Genomic DNA, 22,462 nt, shown 5'->3' on the forward strand with positions numbered 1-22,462 from the left:
TGTGTTCTGACTTTCCTTCAGAGTGGGAACCCTGACATTGTCCCCAGGCTGAGATGACACGTGACGTAAGGCTGGGTGCTGTGGGCTTACCCGTGGGCCCACCTTCTCGAAAGTGTGCCAGGTGCCAGCTCTGTGCCGGCCCTGCCCCTGGCACGCTGAGCTCCGTGAACGAAGTCCTGCGGTTGGCCCAGGACGTGGCCCCTGGGGGCCTGGGGTTCACACCCAGGAAGAGGCCAGGGCCACGCTGGCTGCCTGTCCCCCTGCAGAATAGGGTACCTGGCAGCAGGGGGCCTGGGTCAGCCCTGCAGCCCCCGAACCACCTGCGTTCTGGGACAGGGAGACTGAGGTCCAGGCCCCAGGACTCCTCTCACTTGCTGCCAGGTCTGCTGGTGTCCTCGCCACCTTGGGTTCTGCCACCCTGGCTGAGGCATGTGCTGGGTGGTAGGGCTCCAGGGAGTTCTCTGACCCGCTGCGTGAAGTGCTGTTAAGGCCACCCGCCCGGCCGGGAGTTGACGTAGGCAGCCATGGTGGTGATGGGAGATGGGCTCTGCAGGCACGGGCCTGCCCCTTGGCTGAGGGCGGGAGAGGCGCCCTGTCCGTGGTGTGTCTGGGCTGTGGTCTGACCACAGTGACGCGTGGGGGGAAGCTCCCCCCTGGGCAATCCTCGCCGGGCCCTTCTTGGACAGAGGGTGGCCCGAGGGGTGGTGTCGGGTGTGTCAGTAGACATCTCTCGCTCAGGTTCAGATCCCAGCTTCGAGGGAGCCCTGTCCAAGCGCCGGCAGAGACAAAGACCACCTGCTGAAGTACAATGTCGGCGACTTGGTGTGGTCCAAGGTGTCCGGGTACCCGTGGTGGCCGTGCATGGTTTCTGCTGACCCGCTCCTGCACAGCTACACCAAACTCAAAGGTACAGTGTCGGGGGCTTGTCTGCCGCCCTGTCGCCGGCCTGCATGCAGTCTTTCTCACCTCCCAGTGGCTGCTGTCTCCCTCGTCCTTGAGTAGCCCGACCACGGTCCCTCCTCCTCTCTCATTCTGTCACGACGCGTGTGACGTGACACTTACTCAGGGTTCGGGTCTGAGCCCCTAGTTTGCAACCTTGGCTTTAAGATTTTGCTTATTTTTAGAGAGAGGGGAGAGGAGGGAGAAGGAGAGGGAGAGGCACATCAGTGTGTGGTTGCCTCTCACATGCTCACAACCTAGGCATGTGCCCTGACTGGGAATCGAACCCACGACCTTTTGGTTGACAGGCCAGCACTCAATCCACTGAGCCACAGCAGCCAGGGCATCTGTTGACTTTCTGTTAGGGAAAATGAAAATTGATCTCTCAGGTCATTTCCTCTTTCTTCCCCTCCCTTGTGATTAACTCGCTGTTTCTATCAAGCGTACGTGCCATACGTAATTTTGACTGCGAGAATGTCACTGCGAAAAACCAGTGTGCTGTAATTGTATTTGCTTATACAGCCTCTTGCTTTTCCTGGAGTTAATTATTGCTTTTCTTTTAAAGTCGTATACTTTGCTGTCCATATCTTCTTGCCTGGGCCAGGTTGCTCCGTGGGTTGGAGCGTCGTGCCTTACACCAAAAGGTTACAGGTTCGATCCCTGGTGAGGGCACACACCTAGGTTGTGGGTGCCACCCCCGGTTGGGGCGTGTGCGAAAGGCAACCGATTGATGTTTCTCTCTCATGTCCGTGTTTCTCTCTCTCTGTCTCAAATCAATAAATTTATTTAAAAAAGACTCACTCTCATATAGCAGGTTTCTCCTGTTGGGGAAACAGTAAAACCTGTGTTTGATTCCTGTCTTCCTTTCCTGCTCCCGGGACTCTGCCTGTTCACTTTCGCTCCTCGCCACCCAGGTTTCCCTTTGGAACGGAAGCATCCTCCCCTGTCACCTTTTCTCCCCGGAGTGCCTGCTGGAACTGTCCCCCCCACCCCACCCGTCTGTGCCGCCGCTCTCTGGGCTCCTTGGTTCCTTGTCGTAGGCTTGAGGTGCCTTCCTGAGGTCCCGGAGTTTCCTGTGGCTCCGCCCCGCTCTGTCTTGGTCAGTTTTGCCTTTCTGCCGAGGGCACGTTTGGTGCCCTGAGAAAGTGTGGGCGGCCGGCGGCCTCACGTCTGACTGGTGGGTTTGGCTGGCTTTTGAGTTTTGTTGAGGATCATTTTTCTCAGAAGCGTTAGGTATTACTTCATTTCCTGCTAGCACGCAGAGTTGCTCCTGAAGCACCTTGACGTTCTACCTGTCATTCCATTAACATAACGTGGATGCTGTCCACCCCCCACCCCCAAAGGCTCAAGTGCCACAGAGGGGTGCCCTGGTGTGGATGTTGGGGGAGGCCTTTGGGGGTGCGGCCCTTGGGGGTGCGCCAGTTCTGAGACGCATTCTCATGTTTTTCGATGAGTTTTTCTGTCTCTCTCAGGGAGACCGGTTCATTACCGGGTCTTGTGTCTCCTTGATTGGTCCTATAGTTTTCTAGGGGAGGGAGGAAGAGAAGGAGAGAAACATCAACGTGTGGTTGCCTCTCATGCGCCCTCTACTGGGGACCTGGCCTGCAACCCAGGAGTGTGCCCTGACTGGGAATCGAACCAATGACCTTTTTCACTTTGCAGGGTGGTGCCCAGCCAACTGAGTCATGCTGGTCAGGGCCACCCTTTAAAATTGTTAAAGCTTTCTTTGTGTCTTTTCGTGGCGAGTGAGTGAGCCTGCGGGGACTCCCTCCTCCTGCTGTGTCTGCAGCTCTGCAGAGCCTATGTCCGTGTGTCTGTCAGCCTGTGTCAGAGGGAGCGGCACTTGAGTGGCCCGCGGCCGGTGTGTGTTGGGGGGAGGCTGTCAGCTCACTTTTGAGGGCTTGGTTGCCTGTTGGCTGCCCCGTCATGGGATCTCCACCAGCGTCTCTTGATCTCTTGTGGCCTGTGTTCTGCATGAGGGAAGGGACTCGGTTCCCCGGTGGAGACCCTTGCTCCCCAGTGGCACAGAGATCTGACCTTAGAGCCCACTTCCTCATTCTCACCCTCCTTCCGTCTCACCCCTCTCCAGCACCCTTCTCCTGGGTTTGGGGATCAGGGGTCTCTTCCCTCTCCCAGGCCCCTCTGACTGCATGGGAGGGTGTGGCTTCTCTCTGCGGAGAGCAGCAGCCGTGGGTGCCCTCAGCGCCTCTGAGCGCTGCAGTGGGTGGTGGCAAGGCTGCCAGTGGGTGGGAGGCAGGGTGTCCTGAGGTCGCTTGAGCCCAGCCGGCTCCCCTGCACTGCTGTCTTGTCCCCTCGGTCGAATGGCCCTTTTGTGATGGCCTCTCTGGTTGTACTCATTTGGAATCTTCTTAAGCGGGTCTGGGAAGGGGGAGGTGAAGGAGTGATTTGGTCAGCTTTCTTTCCCAGGCAGCCTGAACCTTACCTGTTTGTCCTTCCTTGGCACGGGTGAGAGTAGGTTAGGCCGAGGGCAGCCCTCGGCGCCAGGAACCTCAACTCTGTGTCAGTGCTCGGTGAGTTCTGACTCTCGAACTCCAACGTTTCGTTTTAAAAACCAGGTCAGAAAAAGAGCGCACGCCAGTACCACGTCCAGTTCTTCGGCGACGCCCCCGAGAGAGCTTGGATATTTGAGAAGAGCCTGGTGACCTTCGAAGGGGAAGGGCAGTTTGAAAAGTTGTGCCAGGAGAGCGCCAGGCTGGCACCCACGAAAGCCGAGAAAATCAAGGTGGTGGATGCTCCTAGCCCCCATTCTACAGCACGAGTTTGATTTTCATTCTTAATTGTTCACCTCGTCTTGAACTTTTAGTTGCTTGAAATAGTGCGATGACTACTGAGTAGGTTATGTGATGAGATAGGACACGTTTCTTACTCATCTGATGACTCCCAGATAGAATTTGTCTCATGACTTTTCCCCTGTGGGTGTGCAGACAGACGGTACGTGTGATATATGGCACGTGTCTGTGTTTACGTTAGGTAAGTGTGATTGTTTCTAGCTTAGAAAACATTTATAGGGCTGAACTCCATGTAAACCCCTCAAGTTAATTGGTTTTTATAGTTTTTGATTTCTAAATTTGTGTGAAATTCTAAAGTATCCTTTAAAGTGGGTCAGCATGTATGTGTTTGCAGTGAAACTCACCCCGCCCCGCGCCCCTCTTTGCAGCTGCTGAAGCCCATCGCAGGGAGACTGCGGGCGCAGTGGGAGACGGGGCTCCGCCAGGCCGCTGAGGCCGCCGGCATGACCGTGGAGGAACGGAGGGCCAAGTTCACTTTCCTCTACGTGGAGGGTCAGCTCCACCTGAACCCGCACGTGGCCAAGGAGGCAGGCGTGCTGGGCGAGGCGCCAGTGCCGGGGCCCACGGGAGTCACTGGGGACACCGCTGGGCCTCCCGGGTCCCAGAGAGAAGAGGGCGTCTCTGTCAAGAGGAGGCGGAGGGCGAAGCTGGCTTGCCCTGCCGAAAGCCAGGCCAGTGGCTCTGCGACTCAGAAGGCCACCGAGGCCGACCCCAGGAGAGGAGTAAGCGCTGTCCCCGGGAGGAAGAGGGCTGCGGCCGCTACGCCACGGAGCAGGAAGGGGGACGCGGCCTCCCAGTTCCTGGTCTTCTGTCAAAAGCACCGGGACGAGGTGGGTACTGTGTGGTTCGGGGGTTGCCCCACTCTGGGGAGCATGCATGTGGGAGGATCCGTGTCTGTGAAGCCCCGTGCCGATTTGCACCAGACAAGTAGCTGTAGTTGCCGCAGCCTTCCCCTGGGGGGGAGGTGGTGAGGAGGCCCCAGGCACAGGGCTGTGGACGTGGCTTGGTGCTCGGCTCCTGTGGTAGATGTGGGGCCCCCCAGAGGCCGTGTCGGGGCTGAGGCTGGGCCGGGCCCGCATTTACTGACCCCTGTGCCCACGAGGCCCTGTCTGCTGAGCACCTGTTACCACGAAGCTTCACAGGACAGCTGTACGGACATCTCAGCAGTTTTCTCGCTGGTGTCTGTGGGGCGTACGACCTGTGGGTCCGGGTAACAGCTTGGTTCTGTTGTATAGAACTGAGGGACTGAGCCCTGGTTTTGGTTTTGCTCACTGTCCCAGTGAGGGGTGGGCGGGGCTTTTCTTCGCAGTGGCGGGGGGCGGGGGGGCAGTGTCACGTTAGAAGCCTGTCATTGTGATTTACTGTCGCAGGCTCGATGCCGATTTCGATAGATGGAGAAAAGGTGTTTGATAAAATCCATCGCTCTTCCATACAGAGTTCGCACCCCAGGATTGGGAGCGGACTTCCTTGATCTGTTCGAGGGTTTCTCTCAGAACCTCTCAGTTCGCTTGCTAATGTTGTGTTAGAAGCCTTTCCCGTGCCTTTCTGTCCCCTCTGGTGGAGAATACGTGCTGAAAAGACTGGCCTGCACAGTAAGATAAGAAAAGCTAAAAAGGTGGGATTGCACAAGGAGAGAGAGAGCTGACGCTGTGCGCAGAGGTCTGCGTGGGAGACTCAGGAGAGCCTGCAGAAAACGTGCGGCAGGAGTCAGAGTTCTCGGGACCGTCGGGTGTGGGACAGATGGCACGGCCGACACGCAGGAGACGTTGTGTTAGAAAGGTGCCGTTTCCGACACAACAGAAGGATGAGGGCTGCGGCATCGTGACAAAGTGCAGGGGACTTTGGGGAAAAGCAGCCCTGACAGGGCAGCAGGCCCCGCTGAGCCCAGGCGCCCCTCCTGCGTGGGAAGGCTCCAGGCTGTGTGTGTGGCCGCGCACAGCCCCACTGGCGGAGTGGCTAGGCCCGAGGACTGGGCTGTGGGGAGGGCCTGTCACTGGAAACATCGCCCTGCGTGTTGGGGACACTTAGGCAGTGACACACCCAGGGGAGCCCGGAGTGGACGTGTGCATGTGGCAGCAGGTGGGGAGGGGCTCAGGACATCCCCGGGCCACACCAGCGATGTCGCACCGCGGCCCCTGCGGGAGAGGGGAGGGTTTCTGAAGCCAAACTGATCACACCCCAGGGCGGACTCTGTTACAGGAAAGCTGTGTGTGCCCAGGACAACCCCCTGAACCCCGGGAAAGGGGGGCCCTGTGTTTGCAGCTCACACAGTACCGCAGGAAAGAGGGGCTGTGAAAAGGGCCGTGTCCAGAAGGGCCTGGCTGGCCAGTGCGCCCACGAGGAGGGGCAGCTGGGGGCCGCATCCCAGCCACTGGGTGTGGCTGCGCGGGCAGCATGCTGTCCCCGGAGCCTTTCCGCTCAGCGCGCCCCAGAGCCTGCTGCGCACGCTTTGCTGCCTTTGGCGCCCTGCTGAAGTGCCCTGCCTGCCCTGCCCGCCCTGCCAGCCTCCGGGGTTGGGCCCTGGCTGGTCTGCATCCTTGTCATCAGAAAAGAGTGACTCCCAGGCTGCTCTCCGGCGGCCTCAGTGACTGGTTACCACGAGTCTGTGCTGCTTCTGCCGTACTCTGAACGTGGACTGGGGTGGCTGCCCAGTCCACCCTGCAGCGCAGTCCGGTCTCTCTGGGCTGTTCTCTCCTTCTGGGAATGGTGGCTCGTGACAGCCAAGGGTGTTTCTGAGAGGCTGTCAGTTGAGAGCCGGTGGCCAGCGTGAGGGCCAGGACTAGGTGGGCATCCCCTCTGCCTACTGGCCCCTCTTTTTGTAGGGTCACTTGATAGGAGACAGTGATGGGCAGGACACTCAGCTGCCACTTGCTGGGGTCAGCTTCCCATGTCACCCTTGCGAATGAGAAGCGTGCTGTGCTGCTAGTGACCGTCTGGCTCCTGGTCTGTGGTGGCTGCTTGTCCGTCTGCAGCAGGCTTGGCTCAGCCGTGCAGCTCACCAGCGTCCCTGGAACACAGCTGACAGGGCCGGGGAAGGGACTGGATGACAGTCACAGTGCGCGGAGCCTGCCTCTGAGAGTCTGGGCGGGGCATGTGCACCACCCTGGTGGCAGTGGGGACATCCCCACAGAGGCCAGGCCGCTGAAGACGCCCTGAAGGCTGCTGTGCAGTAGCGATCTGGTAGGTAGTGGTAGTTTCAAGCCCGAGTTTTCCACTTTTGAAGGGTCTCCTCCACCTTCCTGACCCTCATGTTTCCGGGTCCTTCAGTGCCTTCCGCCTGCTTGCCTCCGGCATTTGTGCCAGTCACCTGCTGGCCGTAACTCTCCTCGAAACGCGGCGGCTTCAGACAGCGGCACGCACTGTGCAGTGTGTGTGGGTTGGGGACTTGAGAGCGCTTCGCGGGGTCAGGGCTGGGCCGCTGCACAGGGACCCCAGGAGAGGGCAGGGTGGAACCCCCACTTTCACACCTGCCGGCTGCTCCTTGGGGCCCGGCACCTCCGTGCACCCGCAGGCGTGGGGTGGGCGCTCCGGCTGCCGAGACGGCAGGCCTAGGCCCCGCTCCACACGCCGAGGTCACGTTTCCGGGGGACTCTGTGTACAGCTGACTTTCGTAGGAAGCCTAGAAAGCTCTATCTTCCTAATTACTTGGTGACTTTGGAAATGTGTCGTGTCTTGTCTTACCATGTGTCGTCTCCTGTTGGCCACTGGCGAGTTCCCGTGGGTCTCCGCCTCACTTGAGCATAAGTTCTCTTTGCAGCTTTGGTGGCAGAGTTTGTGACGTGGGAGCACAGAGGTCCTGTCCGTCCTACAGGGCCTTGCGTTGGCTTCTGCGCACAGCGAGACCCAGGTGAGTTTTGCGTGCGTGGCCTCCTCACCTCTCCCTCCTCTGTGCTCACAGGTGGTGGCCGAGCACCCAGACGCCTCTGGGGAGGAGATCGAAGAGCTCCTGGGGTCCCAGTGGAGCATGCTCAGCGAGAAGCAGAAGGCCCGGTACAACACCAAGTTCGCCGTGCTGGCCCTGCTCCCCTCCGAAGAAGATGCTGGTAAAGGCCGAGGCGCAGGGCGCACCGGACAGTGCCCGCTCCCCAACTCTGACCCACGGTGCTGGGCCAGCCACCAGGGTGCGAGGGGTCCCAGAGAGCCACCCCCAACTGGCTGCATGTCCTTAGTGTCCTGAGAGCCGTTCCCTGTGATCCAGCTGGCCTGCGGGTCCCTCTTATGCCTGAGCGGACTGGCAGGGTCAGACTTCAGGCCTGCGACCCCTGGCGGGGCCAGCGGTTGTGGCCCTGAGGGTTTCTTGGCCCCATGGAGAGTGCGCAGGGTGGCTGGCCTCCGGCTGCTTCTCGGCTGTCGGCTCGCAGCCCAGAAGCATCTTTGCTCTGGGCAGCGGCGAGAGGGGGGGGCCGAACTGCACTCCGGAGGGAACCGGCAACACTCGTCGTCTGCGTGCCCAGGCACATTGTGAAGGCCTGGCTTTTTAAAAAAATACTTTATGTTTTTAGTTCTAGAGAGGGGGAGAGGAAGAAAGAAAGGGAGAGAAACATGGATGTGAGAGAGAATCCATCCATGGGTTGCTTTTCCTAAGCGCCCCGTCTGGGAACCTTGGCCCGCACCCTGGGCACTGAGCTCCCCGACTGGGGGTTGGACTGGTGACCTTGCGGTTTGCAGGATGACACCCAACCAACTGAGCCACACCCGTCAGGATGAACAACTGACTTTTTAAATTTAAAAACAAGTGTGACATTTGGGTGTCAGTTTAAAATACAAGATAAAAACACCCATGCCAGTGTGGCTCACTTGGTAAGAGCATCGTCCTTTACCCCAAAATGTCACAGATTCAATTCCCTGTCAGGGCACATGCCTGGGTCGCCGTTTCAGTCCCCAGTCGGAGGTGTCCGTGGGAGGCAACCAGCTAATGTTTCTCTCTCTCTGTCTCCCTTTCTCTCTCTCAAATCAATAAACGTATTTTTAAGAATCAGAAGTAATGCAGAAAATGCTGCGTCTCTCCAGGTCTGTCACTGATGAGCTTCGGAGAGGCTGACTGTGAAGGGTGCTCAGGGTCCCCTAGAAGGAGGGGGAGGCCCGAGTGGCGCGCTGGCCGAGTGCCTGGCAGGGCGGTGAGCTCGCCTGGGGGGTCCTCTGTGCCTGTGCACCCCCAGACAGCCGTCCGTCTCGGTGGACGGGGCGTTTCAGCCCTCCACATCGACCGTCTCGTGACCCCGATGCCGAGTCTGGCCCGTCCGTCCATCCAGTGTCTCCTGCGAACACCGCGAGGTGGGGCGGCGGGGGTACCCGGGCCCGGTGTTCTCTCTGGGAGGCAGGGTCCGGGGCGCTGCTGCGAGTGCGCTGGGTCGAGCAAGTGTCTCCGCTCGCCTGCAGTGCGATTCAGAGCACCTGGGTGTGCCTGCAGCCAGGGCCCACTCGCCCTTGGGGAGCACATGTGGCAGGGACTGAGCCGCACCAGGTACCCGTCAGTGCGGGATGGTGAGTGGGCACCTAGGAGACAGGAGGGAGGCCAGGCCCCGCCCCTACCCCTGAGGGTGGCAGCCCTTTAGCCTCCCTGTCAGAGATCCCATGTGACAACCAGGACTGGCGTCACGTCCACGGTGTCAGCCGCCCATCATCTCAGCGCAGGAGCTTTGCTGGCATTTCTGCGAGGAACGGCAGCCGCCTCCTTTGTGGAAGCAGGGAGGCTCCGGGGCTGCTGCTGTGGCGGGGTCTGCAGCCCAGTGTGTATCTGCGGGCAGGCGGTTGGCCGTGAACGGGCCGAGCAGGGGCCGAGCAGGGCTTGCTGCCCACTGCCCACAGCCCTCTTCCCAGGGGCCTGGTGGGAGCCCACGGACCGTGGCCTGGGCTGGGGCTTGGCAGGCTGTTCAGCAGGCTGTCTTTTGGCAGGGCAGCCTGGGCCCGGCAGCCAGTGAGGCCAGCGCTCCGTCCCAGCCCTGGGCACTCTGGACGTCATGGCTGGCTGAGTGTTCTGCCCTGCCCTGACGCCCGGTCCCGGGGCAGTGCTGCCCTCCCACGGTCAGTTAGGCCCGTCCGGGGTCAGCCCCAGGCCAGAGAGAGGGGGTGTGCATCACAATAAACCTGGCGTACAGGTCCACTGTTCCTCTGTGTGGGCGCCCGAGGTGGGGGGGTCCCACTTGGCACAGGGAAGTGGAGAGCACAGCCCTGGACTTGCTACTGGGGATGCTGCTTTAAGGAGATGTATAAAACGCAGCAAGTTGTTTATTTGTTAAAGTCCAACTTAAATTCCACTAATCTTTCGATGTTAGTAAACAAAGGAAATTTCAAAAATACTGGATCATGTTGAAATCTTAACGCCCTAGCACGTGGAAACGTACTCAGAGCGGACAGCCGCCTGATGGGCTCTGGAGTAGACCAGGGCTTCCCGGTGTTTGATGTGACCCACGCCAGGCTGGCTCTCTGCTGTGTGGCCCGGGGAGCCAGCGGGCTTGCAGGACTTGCCCCGGGGGAGCTGGCGAGCCCGGTGCAGCCCGAGGGGGTTGTTCACGCGAGTTTTCTTCGTGCCAACACTAGGTTACTTCCATGGGAGGAGGAGGGCCCACCCAAAGAGGACACAGGACCCTGCAGGAGACGCTGAAGTTGAGGACGTGCCCAGGAAAAGACTCAGGATGGATAAGCATGGCCCCCGGAAGGTAATTACGTTGGGGTGGCCTAGCTGGGGCGTGCGCTGAGTGACCTGTGGTGTTGCTGTGCTCCCTGACTTTCACCAGGGTGGGCAGGTGGGCGGGCAGGCAGGGGAGGAGGGGGCAGCCCTCCCGCTCTCCCCACGCTGGCAGGGCTCGCCAGCACCTCGTGGCACTTCCGAGAAGGCTGTGGCAGGGCGGCTCTTACCCACCAGGGCCCTTAGCGCAAGCCCCCGAGACTGGGCCTTTCTTCCAGCAGCGCCCGGCATTCCGACCCCAAGGGTCGTGGGTAGTGACCCTCATCTCTAGGGCTCATTACACGGGCTGAGGGTGGCGCTGATGTGGCCGGCAGCAGCACCCACGGCCGGGGCGAGGTGCAAGTCGGTGGACAGCTGTCGCCGGCCCGTTTGTGTGGCAGCGGCTCACGGTGTGCGATGGGCTTCCCAAGTGGCTGCACAGGCCTGCCCTCACGGTTCTGGCGGGTTCCCCCGCACGTTGGGGGCGCAGTCTACCCAGGGCCCTTGGGAGAGGGGCACCGGCCAAGTCCACGTGGCTGAGGAAGCCATGGGTCATTCCTTGCCACCCTGCGGGGCTCACGCCGAGGGTGAGGGCGCCTTCTTGGTGCGGCCAGTGCCTGTGAGCCTGACATCCAGCTGTTGGGAACGAGAGCAGCTGTGGACGCAGGCCTCCTGTGGGGCTTACGGCAGCACAGCGCTGGGCTGGCTCCTGAGTGGGAGGGGAGCACCCAGCTTTTACTGAGGAGCTTCAGGAAGTTGCTCCTTTTGCTGCTTTGCTCTGGCTGGAAGAACGGAAAATAATGCCATACGGGGTTGGCGGGTACATGGGTGGCCCTGCATCGCGGCCTCACTTCTTTAAACCCATCTGTGCAGCGCAGGGAAGCGGCTGGGCCTGCCCCGTGTTCTCTGCCCGCAGTCAGGGAGCGTGGCTGTGTCCTGCAGTGAGCTCGCGGAAGCACTGCTTGGCCCCGTGGTGCCCACTGCTGGCAGCCCTTCGCTGACACGGCTGCTCTGCAGTGTTCTATAAACGCAGTGCCCACGCCGATGGTCCTGACGTTGCTATCAGAATCTGCACGAAGCAGCCAGGTAGACGCGTTCTGTTAACGGATAGTTCAGGAGTGAGCACTACCTGCAGTGTGCCTGCTCCGGTGCGGAGTCCAGATGGTGGTGTCATCCCAGGTGCGGGCATGCCTTGTGCACGCCCCATGACTGCTCCGGAGTCCTGTCCTCTGCCCGGTCCTGGGTGGGCGGGTAAGGGCTGGCAGGTTGGCCCTGAGGTGTGGGCTGCAGCGCCTGGGGTGGCTTTGTGCTGCGTTGTTCCAGCTCCCAGCGCTGGATGGAGGGCGCTTCCTGTGCCGCGTGCTCCGCCAGGCCTGCAGCTGGGACGCTGCTTTGTCGGAGGCCTGGGTGGGAGGCTTGTCTGGAGTTTCTCTGCGAACGCACCGCCTCGGCGTGTGAGTTCATGGTGGTGGTGGCACTGACTCAGCCCGGTGCCACTTTCGAGCTCGGGCAGCCTGGAGAAGGGCTGTGCCCTCTTGCCCTCATGCCCTCGGAACCCAGGGGGAGGTTTGGGCAGCATGCTGAAGGCCACCCTGGTCAGGTCAGGTCAGGCTTGGTGAGGCCCCGGGCAGTGTGGGTGCTGGCGGGGGCTGGGCAGGCAGCTCTCCGGTTGTGGGGAGAGCGTGAGGCTGGGCTGCTGGTGGCAGATCCCACATGCTTCCCAGGGGAGGGGTCTCTGTCACGCCTCTTCTCAGCAGCCTGTGGGAGGCCGTGTTAGGAGACTGCTTCCTTTCTCTTCTTTTTCTGTACTGTTCTCCTGCATTTTATTTAGTTAGTTGTTTATTTTTAAATAACAGAGAGAGACCGTTGCTGATAAACCATCCCGAACAGGCTCCTGCAAGGCCCTGGAGGCGGCCTCCTCCCTGAAGAGCCAGGCAGGTAATGTGGCCACGCCTTCCATGGGCTCCTGGGCTGGAGTAGGTGGGAGGCCGGGCTGGGGGGGGGGGGGGCGTGCTGGGCAGGTACCAGGCAGCTCGGTGCGCTGGGAACTCGGCCGTCCCTGTCCTCAGCTGTTTGTGCGGCTCAGCTGCATGCTTCCCGAGTCCCTCTGCTGCTAATTTCTGTGCGGCCTTATTGTCTGCACAGCAGAGCTGTGGGCCCTGGCTGGTGGCGTGGTTGTTTAGAGCACCGCCCCCGAGCACCACGGTTGCAGGTTCGATCCCCGGTCAGGGCATGCACAAGCTTCAACCAGTGATGTGTCAGCAAGTGGGACAACCAGTCGATGTGTCTCTCTCTCTAAAACCAATAAAACAAATGAGTAAATGAGGAAGCAAATGAAGAGTGGAACCGTGTTGGGGAAGGGTGCGGACCAGAGGCGCCCTGTCCCTCGCACGATGGTGCTGCTCGTTGCTGTCAGCGCCCCACTTTCCAGCGTCTGAGCCTCCCCCTGGGTGCAGGCCAGATGCCAGCGATGCCTCGCTGCTCCTGCTTCCCGTGTGCGGGAGTCGAGCGTCAAGCGTGTGTGAGAAGTGACTGTCAGGTCAGGGAAAGGCGTTAGCTGTTTTCTGGTGGGGCTGTCCGTTAAAAGAGCTTCTGCATCCAGCTCTGAGGTAGGAAGGAAGCAACATTCAGGGTTAAAGAGTGAGCGACGGTTGGTAATGGCTCTGGCTTCGTTTTGTTGCCCGAGGTGCTGAACTGGTTTTTAAACATCAGTGCAACAGACTTAAAAAAAGGTTGGTGAGCAGTTTGAACAGTGAGTGGGCGTTCGATGATAGAAAGGGATGGCTGCTTCCACTCACGACGGTGGGGTTGTCGGCACGTTCAGACCGCAGGCTTTAGAGGTGCACCTGGGCCCGTTTGGGGGGATGATGTCTGGGCTTCGCACCAGAGACCGGGCAGGGCTGTGCGACCAGGCGTGTGTAGACCCCCGGGGGCTGGGGGGCCCAGCGTGGCGCATCGTACGGTGGTCTGCCTTTGCCTGCGTCCGGGTGTCCCACGGTGAGCGCCGAGGCCCTCGGTGCGTCGCGGGAGCTGCCTGCCTCCAGAACCTCGCTGAGGAAAGCAGGACGGAGCCTGAGGGCCTGAAACCTCTCGTTTACGTTATGAACCCAAATTGTTTTGCAGCAACGAAACACCTGTCCGACGCGTGCAAACCCTTGAAGAAGCGAAGCCGGGCGTCCACCCCTGCATCCCCAGCGCTCGCGCTCAGCAAGAGTGTGTCCCCTGCCGCGTCCGTGACTGAGAACGAGGTAAAGTAGTAGTAGTGCCGGCGGCTGCGGCCTTCTCGCGAAGGCCCTCGCTGGCCTGGGCCAGCCCTCCTCAGCACGGCCTCGCGGCTCTCCACAAACGCAGGCGAGTTCCAGGCTCTCCAAACCGTAGACGCCGAGACACGGAAAGAAGCCCCTACCTTAGTCTAGCTGAGCACTCGAGACATGAGGACGCGCACACGGCGTGTGCGGGAGTGTGCGTGCTCGTGCCGCCGATGGGCGCAGCCCGCTGTCCCCGAGGTCTCTCTGTGCTGCCCGCAAGTGTGGCCCTGGCGGGACACCGTCTGTGCACTGATGGCGCGCGCCATGCAGCCGCCCAAGGGGACGAGGGCTGGGACACGGGCTCATGAGATTCCTGTGGCTTCTGGACCAAGGCTCACGAGGGATGTGGCTGTGGGGCCACAACCCTCTTTGGCCCTTCAGACTCCGGCACGTTCTGAGATGCTGGAGCAGGGCTGCGAGCCAGACCCGGCACGGCAGTGACTCCTGTGCTCCCGGCGTGCGCAGCATCTAAGGCTGTGACTGTCATTTTGTCACGACACCTAGACTTCATCAGCAAACCTCAAGTCTTTGCCACGTGAGGATCAAAACGAGAAATAGCCTCAGAATGCAGATTGGACGCTTTTTTGGTTGAGAGGGAGTCTGGGACCCCAGACGTCAGTGACTCCCGCAGGAGGGTTTTTCCGGTTTTAGCTCCTTGTTGTTTTGTCCCTGTGATTCCCGTTCCCCCACTGTAGCTGGGTCCTGTTTCCGGAATACTGACGAGGAGGTGCTGACCTTGGGCGTTTGCAGGGCAGTGGGGCATGGAGTGGATAGACCCCGTGCCCTTTTGGGTCAGAAGGTGGCGCTTCTGCCCTGTCTCTGCCACGGCCCCCAGTGGGACTGGCATTCTCTTGCTCTGCCAGCCTCAGTTCTTCCTCTCGTTAGGCGAGGTGCAGGCCTCCCAGTGTGAGGGTCATTGGTCACCGAGGTCAGAGGGGCTTGAGCTCGCTGCCCAGGTCCTCGGGGCTGTAAACCCAGGGCACTCCTCTGGGGGGGCTTCCGCGGGGACCCAGGCCGTCCGGGCCATGGGGAGCAGCTGCCCACATGTGCAGGACGGGGCTTTCTGATGGGTGCGGGGTGGGCGACATCGGCACACCCAGGTGCGCAGTCAGGATTCTGCACTGAGCCCCAGGAGCCTCCTAAACCATGAAAAGGCACGTTCTCTACAGAAGGCTCTCTTTTCCTCGTCCTGAGAAGTTGAATGGGAGGTGGCCTGCAACCCTAAAGAGGACGCGCGAAATAAAAGGTTTCCGTTCCACAGACCCTTTCGGTAGAGTGGACTTTTCGATGACTTCTCACACCACCGTGTTTCGGGGCACGTGTTCAGTGAGCGTCCCTTACACTCTCGTCAGGCACAGTGGACAGGAGAACACTGAGGCTGCTCAGGCCTCGCCTGTGTCCCCGCTGAGCCGTGCACAGTAGGGCAGCGCCCCTGAGACTAGCGTGGCGGGTGCAGAGACACGCTTGTTACACAGGCCCCAGGGTCTGACGTTGGTTTCAACCAGCTGAGTCTTTGCGGCCTAGACGCTGGTTCTGAACTTGGGCAGCATTTTAGAGTCACTAAGACTTAATAGACTGCCAGCTCTTTAACTTGAGAAGTGGACAGGTCACCACGGAGGTTTGCAGCGGGTGCACCCCAAGGCTGCCTGCACTGGGAGGCGGTGCACAGACCTCAGCGGTCCGTCCCTGGTCGGGGCGGGGGGGTCCTGAGGCCTGGCTGGCAGGCCACTTTCTGTGGCTGGCCTGCGTCCTCCATTGGGGTTCAAATTCACGGAAGGGTGCTTTCCCTGTAAAGCCTGGCAGGTGAACGGGGGCGGCCTGTCAACCTAGCACGTCACGGAAGCACACGTGGGGTCTGTTCCCCACCCAGAGGGCCCCGGAGCCCGGGAGGCAGAGTGAGGTGGTGTGAGCCCTCTGCCGCCTACTGGGCCGCTGATGGCAGGGTTTGAGGCCTTGGTCGTGCCGCCTGGGGCTTCAGACCGGCCCCCTTTTAGGCCCTGTGCCCTTTGCATGTTTATGCTTCTCCTTCCCATCACCCTTGACCCAAATGAGCACACAAACAGAGTTAGGGTTTCAAGACATCGTAGGTCATGTTGAGGTTTAACTCCTTCCCAAAAGGGTGTGCGCGCTAGGTGACACTGGGTTGGAGCCCGTGCCACACAGGCACCAGGCGGGGACAGTGGGGGCGTGGTGTGCCGGCCTGACAGAGGCCTGTGCCAGAGTTGATGTGATTTCCGTGTTTCTGTAACTTCGTTTCTTATTCCCTTAGTAGAGCAAACTTATTTTTTCCACCTTCGCTGGTAACAGCTTGTATGGGAGCCCACACCAGTCAAGCTGGACTTGAACTCAGCTGCCCTGTGCTGCATGTAACACGGGGCAGCTCCCCGGGACGCCTGCAGCAGGTGGCATGCCGTGGACACACTGAGGGGTGCCCCTCACAGTCACTGTGTGGAAGACGAGTGGTGTCTGGTTTGGGTACTAACACACACACAGTGAAGAAAACCTAACAAATTTTGAGACCAAGGTAAGACACCCGGCCCAGGCCGCCACCCTGGCCTCTCCATCCTGTCTGAGGAGCACACCGCTGGGCCAGGGGCCTCTGCAGGTGTCCAGGCGGCAGGGTGCCCTCCAGCCAGGGCGGGCTGGGCCTGCACAGCACCCCACAGAAGGCTGGTCTCGCTGGAGGTCGCTTTCGTCCTCCAGCTCGTCACCCCCTGAGTGTTTCCTGACAAAGGCCAGCGCTGGTGCCTTGGAAGCTGAGAGCAGACACACCATGTGGAGGCACCGTCCCCGCCCCTTGTTGCCCGTGGGATGGGCCAGCACTGTAGCCCCACAACTAGTTTCCAGCACAGGCGGCAGGAAGGCTGTGCTCCTGTCCTTTACTGAACAGGTTCCCTGTGACACTAGGTAGGTGACTGTGTGGGGTGTGCCACCTGAGGTGTCATCATGGCCTGGGGCCCTCCCGACGCCCTGACCGCCCCCAGGCTCTCCCGCCTGCCCGGCCCTCACATGGAAGGGCTCCCTCCCAGGGACCCCACGCTGCACGCTGGGGACAAGGCCTCCTCACGTGCCCTCGGCTCTCGGGGCAGGAGTGGCGCTACGTCACACGTCCGCAGCAGGCGGCCGTTCCCTGCATACTCTTCTGCATGTTTCCCCTGCCGTGGGAGTCCCTGACTGACACTTGTGTTCTGCGCCATTGCTCCACGTAACGCATGCGAAGCACCGCAGGCGCCTGGTACCTCGAAAGGACTTGGGTTTGCCCTGTGACAACATGGTTCCAACAATAAAGTGACGAAATCACCGCCATTCCACTCTCATCCAAAAGCATAAGTGTCATGTGGGCATGAGCAGTGGTCCTCGTGGCTGCATCCCACATGGGGGGCAAGAGGAACCCGCACGTGGCGAGCCCCAGGCTGCTCCGAGGGGCCCACAGTGGCGGCTGAGGGCGAGGGTGGAGCTCTGCGCAGGTAGCAGGACACCTGGCCTCAAGGGCACCCGCAGCTCAGCATTGATGTGTGGCTCTCAGAAAGCTGGCCACCAACTTAGGAAGTGCAGGCGCCGTGTGCCAATGTCCCCGGACAGGGCATGGCCACCGGGAGCAAAAGACTGCTGGCAGAACCGAGTGACAGGTGCCTTCCTTTCTAACAGGAGAGAGGGAGGGGCTGTAAGGGTGACTGGTGAGCCCACAGAGCAGCGTAAAATTAGCATCAGCTGAGGACTTGGGGGGGGCACAGCCAGAGGTGCGCAGGGTTTCTTAGCTGGGGAGGTGGGGGGAGTGGAGGCAGGTGTGCTCAGGGGCCACAGAGGGACAGTCACACTGGCCCAGGTCAGGGCTGTCCCCTCCTGTGGCCAGTGGTGCACTTGCTAAGGACCAGCCTGGGAGCAGTCCCCGTGGCGATGGTGTGCTCTTGCCCCAGTGTCGGGACTGCCTGGTGTTGAGATGGCTCCTCCACAGGGACCCTACACGGTCCCTGTAGTGATGCTGCCCACGCGCTGCTCTTGTGCTGGTGGGGGCAGCCTCGAGGGGGGGAGCGCTCATTCCGGGTGGGAGGCATTTGCCTGGGTCTAGATTGCAGCTGGCCCCACGTGGGGTGGCCCCGCTGCCCACCTGCTGCCGGCACGCCTGTCTCCCGAGGGCCTTGCTCCAAGCAGACCTGGGGCTCCTGTCCCCCCACAGTTATGGGTTTCGGGGTAGGCGGTCCCGCTGCTCTGTCTTGGGCAGCCTGCCCGCCGTGCCCACACCTCCCAGCTGAGGGGAAGCCCGGGGTTGAGTGGACACCCCCGGGAGCCGGTGTGAGGAGTGAGGGCAGTCCCGTAGGTCTCGGCGGGGGCCCCGGTCTCCAGACCCTGGCTCACGGGGCACTTGCACCCAGGTGTGTGGTGCAGCGCTTGGGGGCGGGACGGGGGCGGGGGCATGACCTCTTCAAGGGGTTTGTGGAGTTGGGGATGTTGACAGCTGAGCACATTGGAGGAAGGACAGCGCACAGTGTGAGAGGCGCATATCAGGGCCGGGTTGGATGTGCCCGCAGTCTCTGGCCCCGACCTGGTGACCAAAGGCGAGGAGGGTGGCCGGTGGTGGTCTGCATGGGACTGTGTGAAGGCGAGGAGGCTGTTGGCCAGCGTCTGGTTCCAGCCCCCAGGTGGGCCCTCGGGAGGGCGCTGGGCCCGAAGACTGGTGTGTGCCGGTGCTGGGGCCACCGCGGCTGGTGGCCAGTGGTGGTGTGCTGACCGAGAGCAGCAGTGACACGCGTTTGTGTGAAGCACAGCCCTCCGCTCCCCAGGGCCCCATCCAGGGAAGGGCTCCTGGGCGTTCCTGGGGGGCCTCCCGCGACGCCCCGCCTAAAGGGGCCAGTGAAGAAGAGGGTGGCAGGTCTGCCCGATGACACCTTCACGGGCTTCTGACCTCACGCACCCCTGGCACTCACGAGCGTGTCTCCAGCGCCAGCCGCTCCGCCGGCTGTCCTTGGCCGGACAGCGGCCCTGCAGGCTGGCGTGGGACTCGCATTTCCTGCTTTGAAAGTCAGTAGTTGCATCTCTCCAGTTTTAAAAAATCTGTAAACTGGAAAAGTAACCGCTGAGGATGGCCATTTATCTTTGAGGTTGTGAGACTAGATTACGCCTCCTGCTGTGAGAATCGAAACGTCGCTATCTTATTAGAAAAGGGTCTCAAAATGCTCGAGTCTGTCAGCGGCGTCTAGGCCTTTTAAAGAGCCGTGTGGAGCCCTGTGTGCTTCAGGGTCGGGGTCAGTGACGCTGATTTGGGTGCTGTCATACTCTTTGCTGTTGGAGTTGGACTTCTGGACATCACCACTTGTACTTGCCAACGGCGGGCGGGACTGGCCTCAGCAGGGAGAAGGTCCCGTGTGGCGTCCTGCTGGCTCCGTGTGCCGTCTGGCGCCGGGCAGGCCCCCGGGCCTCGTCCATGTGTCCCCCAGCGGGGCTCTGTGTTGGCTCTGAGAACCAACAGCCTGATCTCCTCGGGCACCTTTGTCACTAGCCGGTTGCACGTGACATCCACATGTATGACTTTTTCCTGTCCCATACGTGGTTTTTGGGTTATTGCATGTGGCTTGTCAGCGTGCAGTTGGAAGCGCGCCAACCACGGGCAGAGTGCATCTCCCGGGACGACCGAGGGGCGGCAGGGTGAGGCCCAGGCTTTGCGCCTGTTCTCCAGTCAGCCCTCCTGGCTCCCTCTCTGCTGAGCACACACTTGGGTCGACAGGATTCTTTTAAGGATTCTTTTAAGGACTCGTGTTATCTGTGTCCAGGGCTAGACCCGGGTCTGTGGCCTCGCAGGCACACCCTGGGCTCAGGGCCCCAAGTGGCAGCTGCCTGGAGGGGTGGGGCGGGGCTCAGACTCAGCCAGAGCAGCAAGGGGCTGCTGGCGAGGGTCCAGCCCACGCCATCTCGAGGAACTGCGTCACTAAAAGTTGTCTCGAACTGTAGCACTCCAGGTTGTGAATGACTACTGAAAAGTTACTTTAACTCCACTCTAATATTTCACTGTGATGTCGACTGGGAAGACCTGTTTGGGACTAGCCCTGTGACTCTGAGCTGGTGCAGTCTGCCGGGCACAGGGTCCTCATTTGCACATCCAAAACGGGGTGTGGAAGTGCTCCCGGTCCGCTCTCTGCAGAAGCCTGATGCACATGTGCGATGGTGCTGGGTTCTAGAAGTACTCGTGGTTCAAGGTCTGCAACTGTATTTCAGAAATGACCTGGTGCTCAACTTGGGGAGGGGTTTGTTTTGTCAGAAAACGAGACCTTGGCTGTGTTGCAGCACGCGTGGCCCCCCAGGGGACTGCTTCCAGGTGCAGCAGGGAGGACCTGCCTGCGGCCGCGCGCCACCCTCCACGGCCGCATCGCCTCCAGGAGCTGGTTCCAGCACGGTCCCAGGCCCCGGTGTGCTCACGGCCATCACCTCGGACATTTGTGTGTGCGCAGAGACTGCGCCCGGCCACAAAGGAGCATATTTCTGGGGCGAGTAGGGCACGTGGGCGCACGCTGAGTGGAGAGTGGGGGAGGCATGCAGCTGTGTGGCGGCTGGGCCGTGGTAGCTCCAGTGGCGGCAGGAAGCTGCGGGGAGTTCTTGACAGTCTGTCCGCCCAGTCCCTCCCCTTCCCTTTTCCCACATGCACCCTGCTGGCTGTGCAGGAGCCTGTAGAGGTCGTAGACTGAGCTGTGGGGCTGTGTTGGGGCCGTGCAGGTGGCGGTCACTCTCACAAACGCATCTCCGAGTCAGTGCTGTCCCCTGGCATGTGCAGCCCGCGGCCAGAGGGGGACAGACAGCCATGCTGGTCCCGGCTGTGCTGTCCTCCGTGTGTGCACCTCCGCCCCGGGCCGCCCGTGTGTCCCGACAGCGATGCTCCATCCGAAATGTGTGCCGTGTCCACTTCTCAGGCGCTCCGTCCATGTAGGAGCTGCTGGCTGCCTCTGTAATCTCAAATAAAAGGTGCTGTTCCTCCCTTTGACCCGGCCTGGTCTGTGTGTTCTGTCTCTCTCCACGCATTCTTCCTCGGGCATTTCAGTCCACGGGGAGGGCGGACCGGAGTGTGGGCTGGTGCCAGGCGGGCTTCTGTGGAGCCCCCACAAGGGCCCCTCTTTGGGTCTGCGGCTCCGCCAGGGAGGCTGCCCTCAGGGCTCTGCCCTGTCTCTGACGTGTCTGAGGGACACGGGACATTGGGAGTTGGAGTACAGAGCACTTCTTCAGGTTGTCCCTGTTTGAGGACGAGGAGGTGAGGTGACAGGAGGGCCCGTGGGTCCTGGCAACCCCGTCCAAGCAGCCTCGCGCTGACCAGGCTTTGCCGTGGGAGGCCCTGTAATTCAGGGTTCGTTCACACTGCTCTTTCCACCTTCCTGGGAGACGTGAGGAACCCTTTCAAAAGGCCACCCTCTTCAGGCTGTGTTGTCACAGGCGTGTCAGACAATGAGAGTAGGAGCAGGGGCCACACCCATCCCCTCTCAGCCACAGACACCGGCCAGAGCAACGGGCCCCTCCAGACACGCCAGCCACCGTAACACCGATATGCCCAGTGGGCAGAGCTGTGTGTTTGCTGTTCCCCTTCTCCTCCTCCCCGCTGGGACGTCACCAAGCCGAACTGGGAGGGCGCACTGAGGGGACAGGAGGGCGGGGCGCTCCTGTGTCGTGTCTGATTTCCTACCGCGGTCCGATGTCCATTTCTCACTTTGCGCTCGCAAACAGCAGGCCTGTAGCACACACCGCCCTGTGGCTCCTGAGTGGACGGGGAAGGAGGGTTACGTGTTTGCTCTGTTGAGAAACTCGGTTTCCAACGTTCATTGAACATGAGACAAGTGCTGCGTGTGTTTTTAGCTTTACTTCAAAAACCTCAAACTGGTACGTAAGAGCTTTCTAATGAAAGACTTGCTGACTTCTATTTGAAGATTTACTATGGCTGGCCCACCGAGGGGACCATTGAGTGGAATGTGGGGAGAGGGAGCCACCAGCTGGCTGGAGCGCCACTCCCGCCCCTGTGGTCACGGGCAGCGGCCCCCCTCTCCTGGTTGGGGAGGCGGGCAGTGGGTGGAGGACGTGCAGGGCCCGCAGCGGCCTGCTCAGCCGTGCACCACACGCTTCCGCAGCACGGGGTCACGGAGGGAAGGCCCCTGTGGTGACCGCACTGTGGTCTTTCAGAGATGCGTTTGGTGTCGATGTGTTTCTCTGTAAGTAGCTGGACCGCAGCCGGTGGGGTGCGAAGGTCAGGGTTCTCTCCCCAGCCTGTCGGCAGTCGCCACTGAAAGCATGCTGGGCTGCTTGGTGTTTAAGGGACACTAAGGGGACGCTAAGTCTTCTCCCTCACGTGCGTGCCTACGCATAGCAGCTGTCATGTGGAAAGACGTTCATTTCCGAATTTCTGCCCAGCTTGTCCACACCCCGGTCAGGAAACCCGCCGCAAGTGCATGTGCAGGGAGGCGCCGGCCGGTGTGCGCGTGTGGCCCACGCCTGGCGGGCCTGCCTTGGAGCTCCCTGCGACTAGAGAACTGTCCTCCGCCTCCGCCCTGCAGGTCTCGGATGGCCCAGGAGATGAGCCCTTGGAGTCCCCGTACGAAAGTGCTGACGAAACTCAGACCGAAGTGTCCGTCTCATCTAAAAGGTCGGAGCGGGGAGCAGCCGCCAAGAAGGAGCACCTGTGCCAGGTGAGGGGCTGCCTGTCGGGCCCTGGGGGCCAGTCTGGCCGCAGCCCTCGTGCCCGCTGCCCAGCCCTGCACGGGCTGGCCCTG

At 60.9% G+C, this 22,462-nt stretch overlaps 1 protein-coding gene across 1 annotated transcript in view; it reads left to right on the plus strand.

Moving 5' to 3' along the window:
• NSD2 (nuclear receptor binding SET domain protein 2) overlaps positions 1 to 22,462 on the plus strand; it is a 49,331-nt gene that overhangs the window by 15,107 nt on the left and 11,762 nt on the right. The window contains exons 3-10 of the mRNA XM_053923026.1: positions 739 to 907; positions 3,516 to 3,682; positions 4,118 to 4,579; positions 7,648 to 7,792; positions 10,290 to 10,408; positions 12,273 to 12,354; positions 13,540 to 13,664; positions 22,247 to 22,378. Of these exons, the coding sequence (XP_053779001.1) occupies positions 739 to 907; positions 3,516 to 3,682; positions 4,118 to 4,579; positions 7,648 to 7,792; positions 10,290 to 10,408; positions 12,273 to 12,354; positions 13,540 to 13,664; positions 22,247 to 22,378 (1,401 nt within the window). The remainder of the gene's footprint in view (positions 1 to 738; positions 908 to 3,515; positions 3,683 to 4,117; positions 4,580 to 7,647; positions 7,793 to 10,289; positions 10,409 to 12,272; positions 12,355 to 13,539; positions 13,665 to 22,246; positions 22,379 to 22,462) is intronic.

This window comes from Desmodus rotundus, chromosome 4 (assembly GCF_022682495.2).
Source record: "Desmodus rotundus isolate HL8 chromosome 4, HLdesRot8A.1, whole genome shotgun sequence".
Lineage (NCBI taxonomy): Eukaryota > Metazoa > Chordata > Mammalia > Chiroptera > Phyllostomidae > Desmodus > Desmodus rotundus.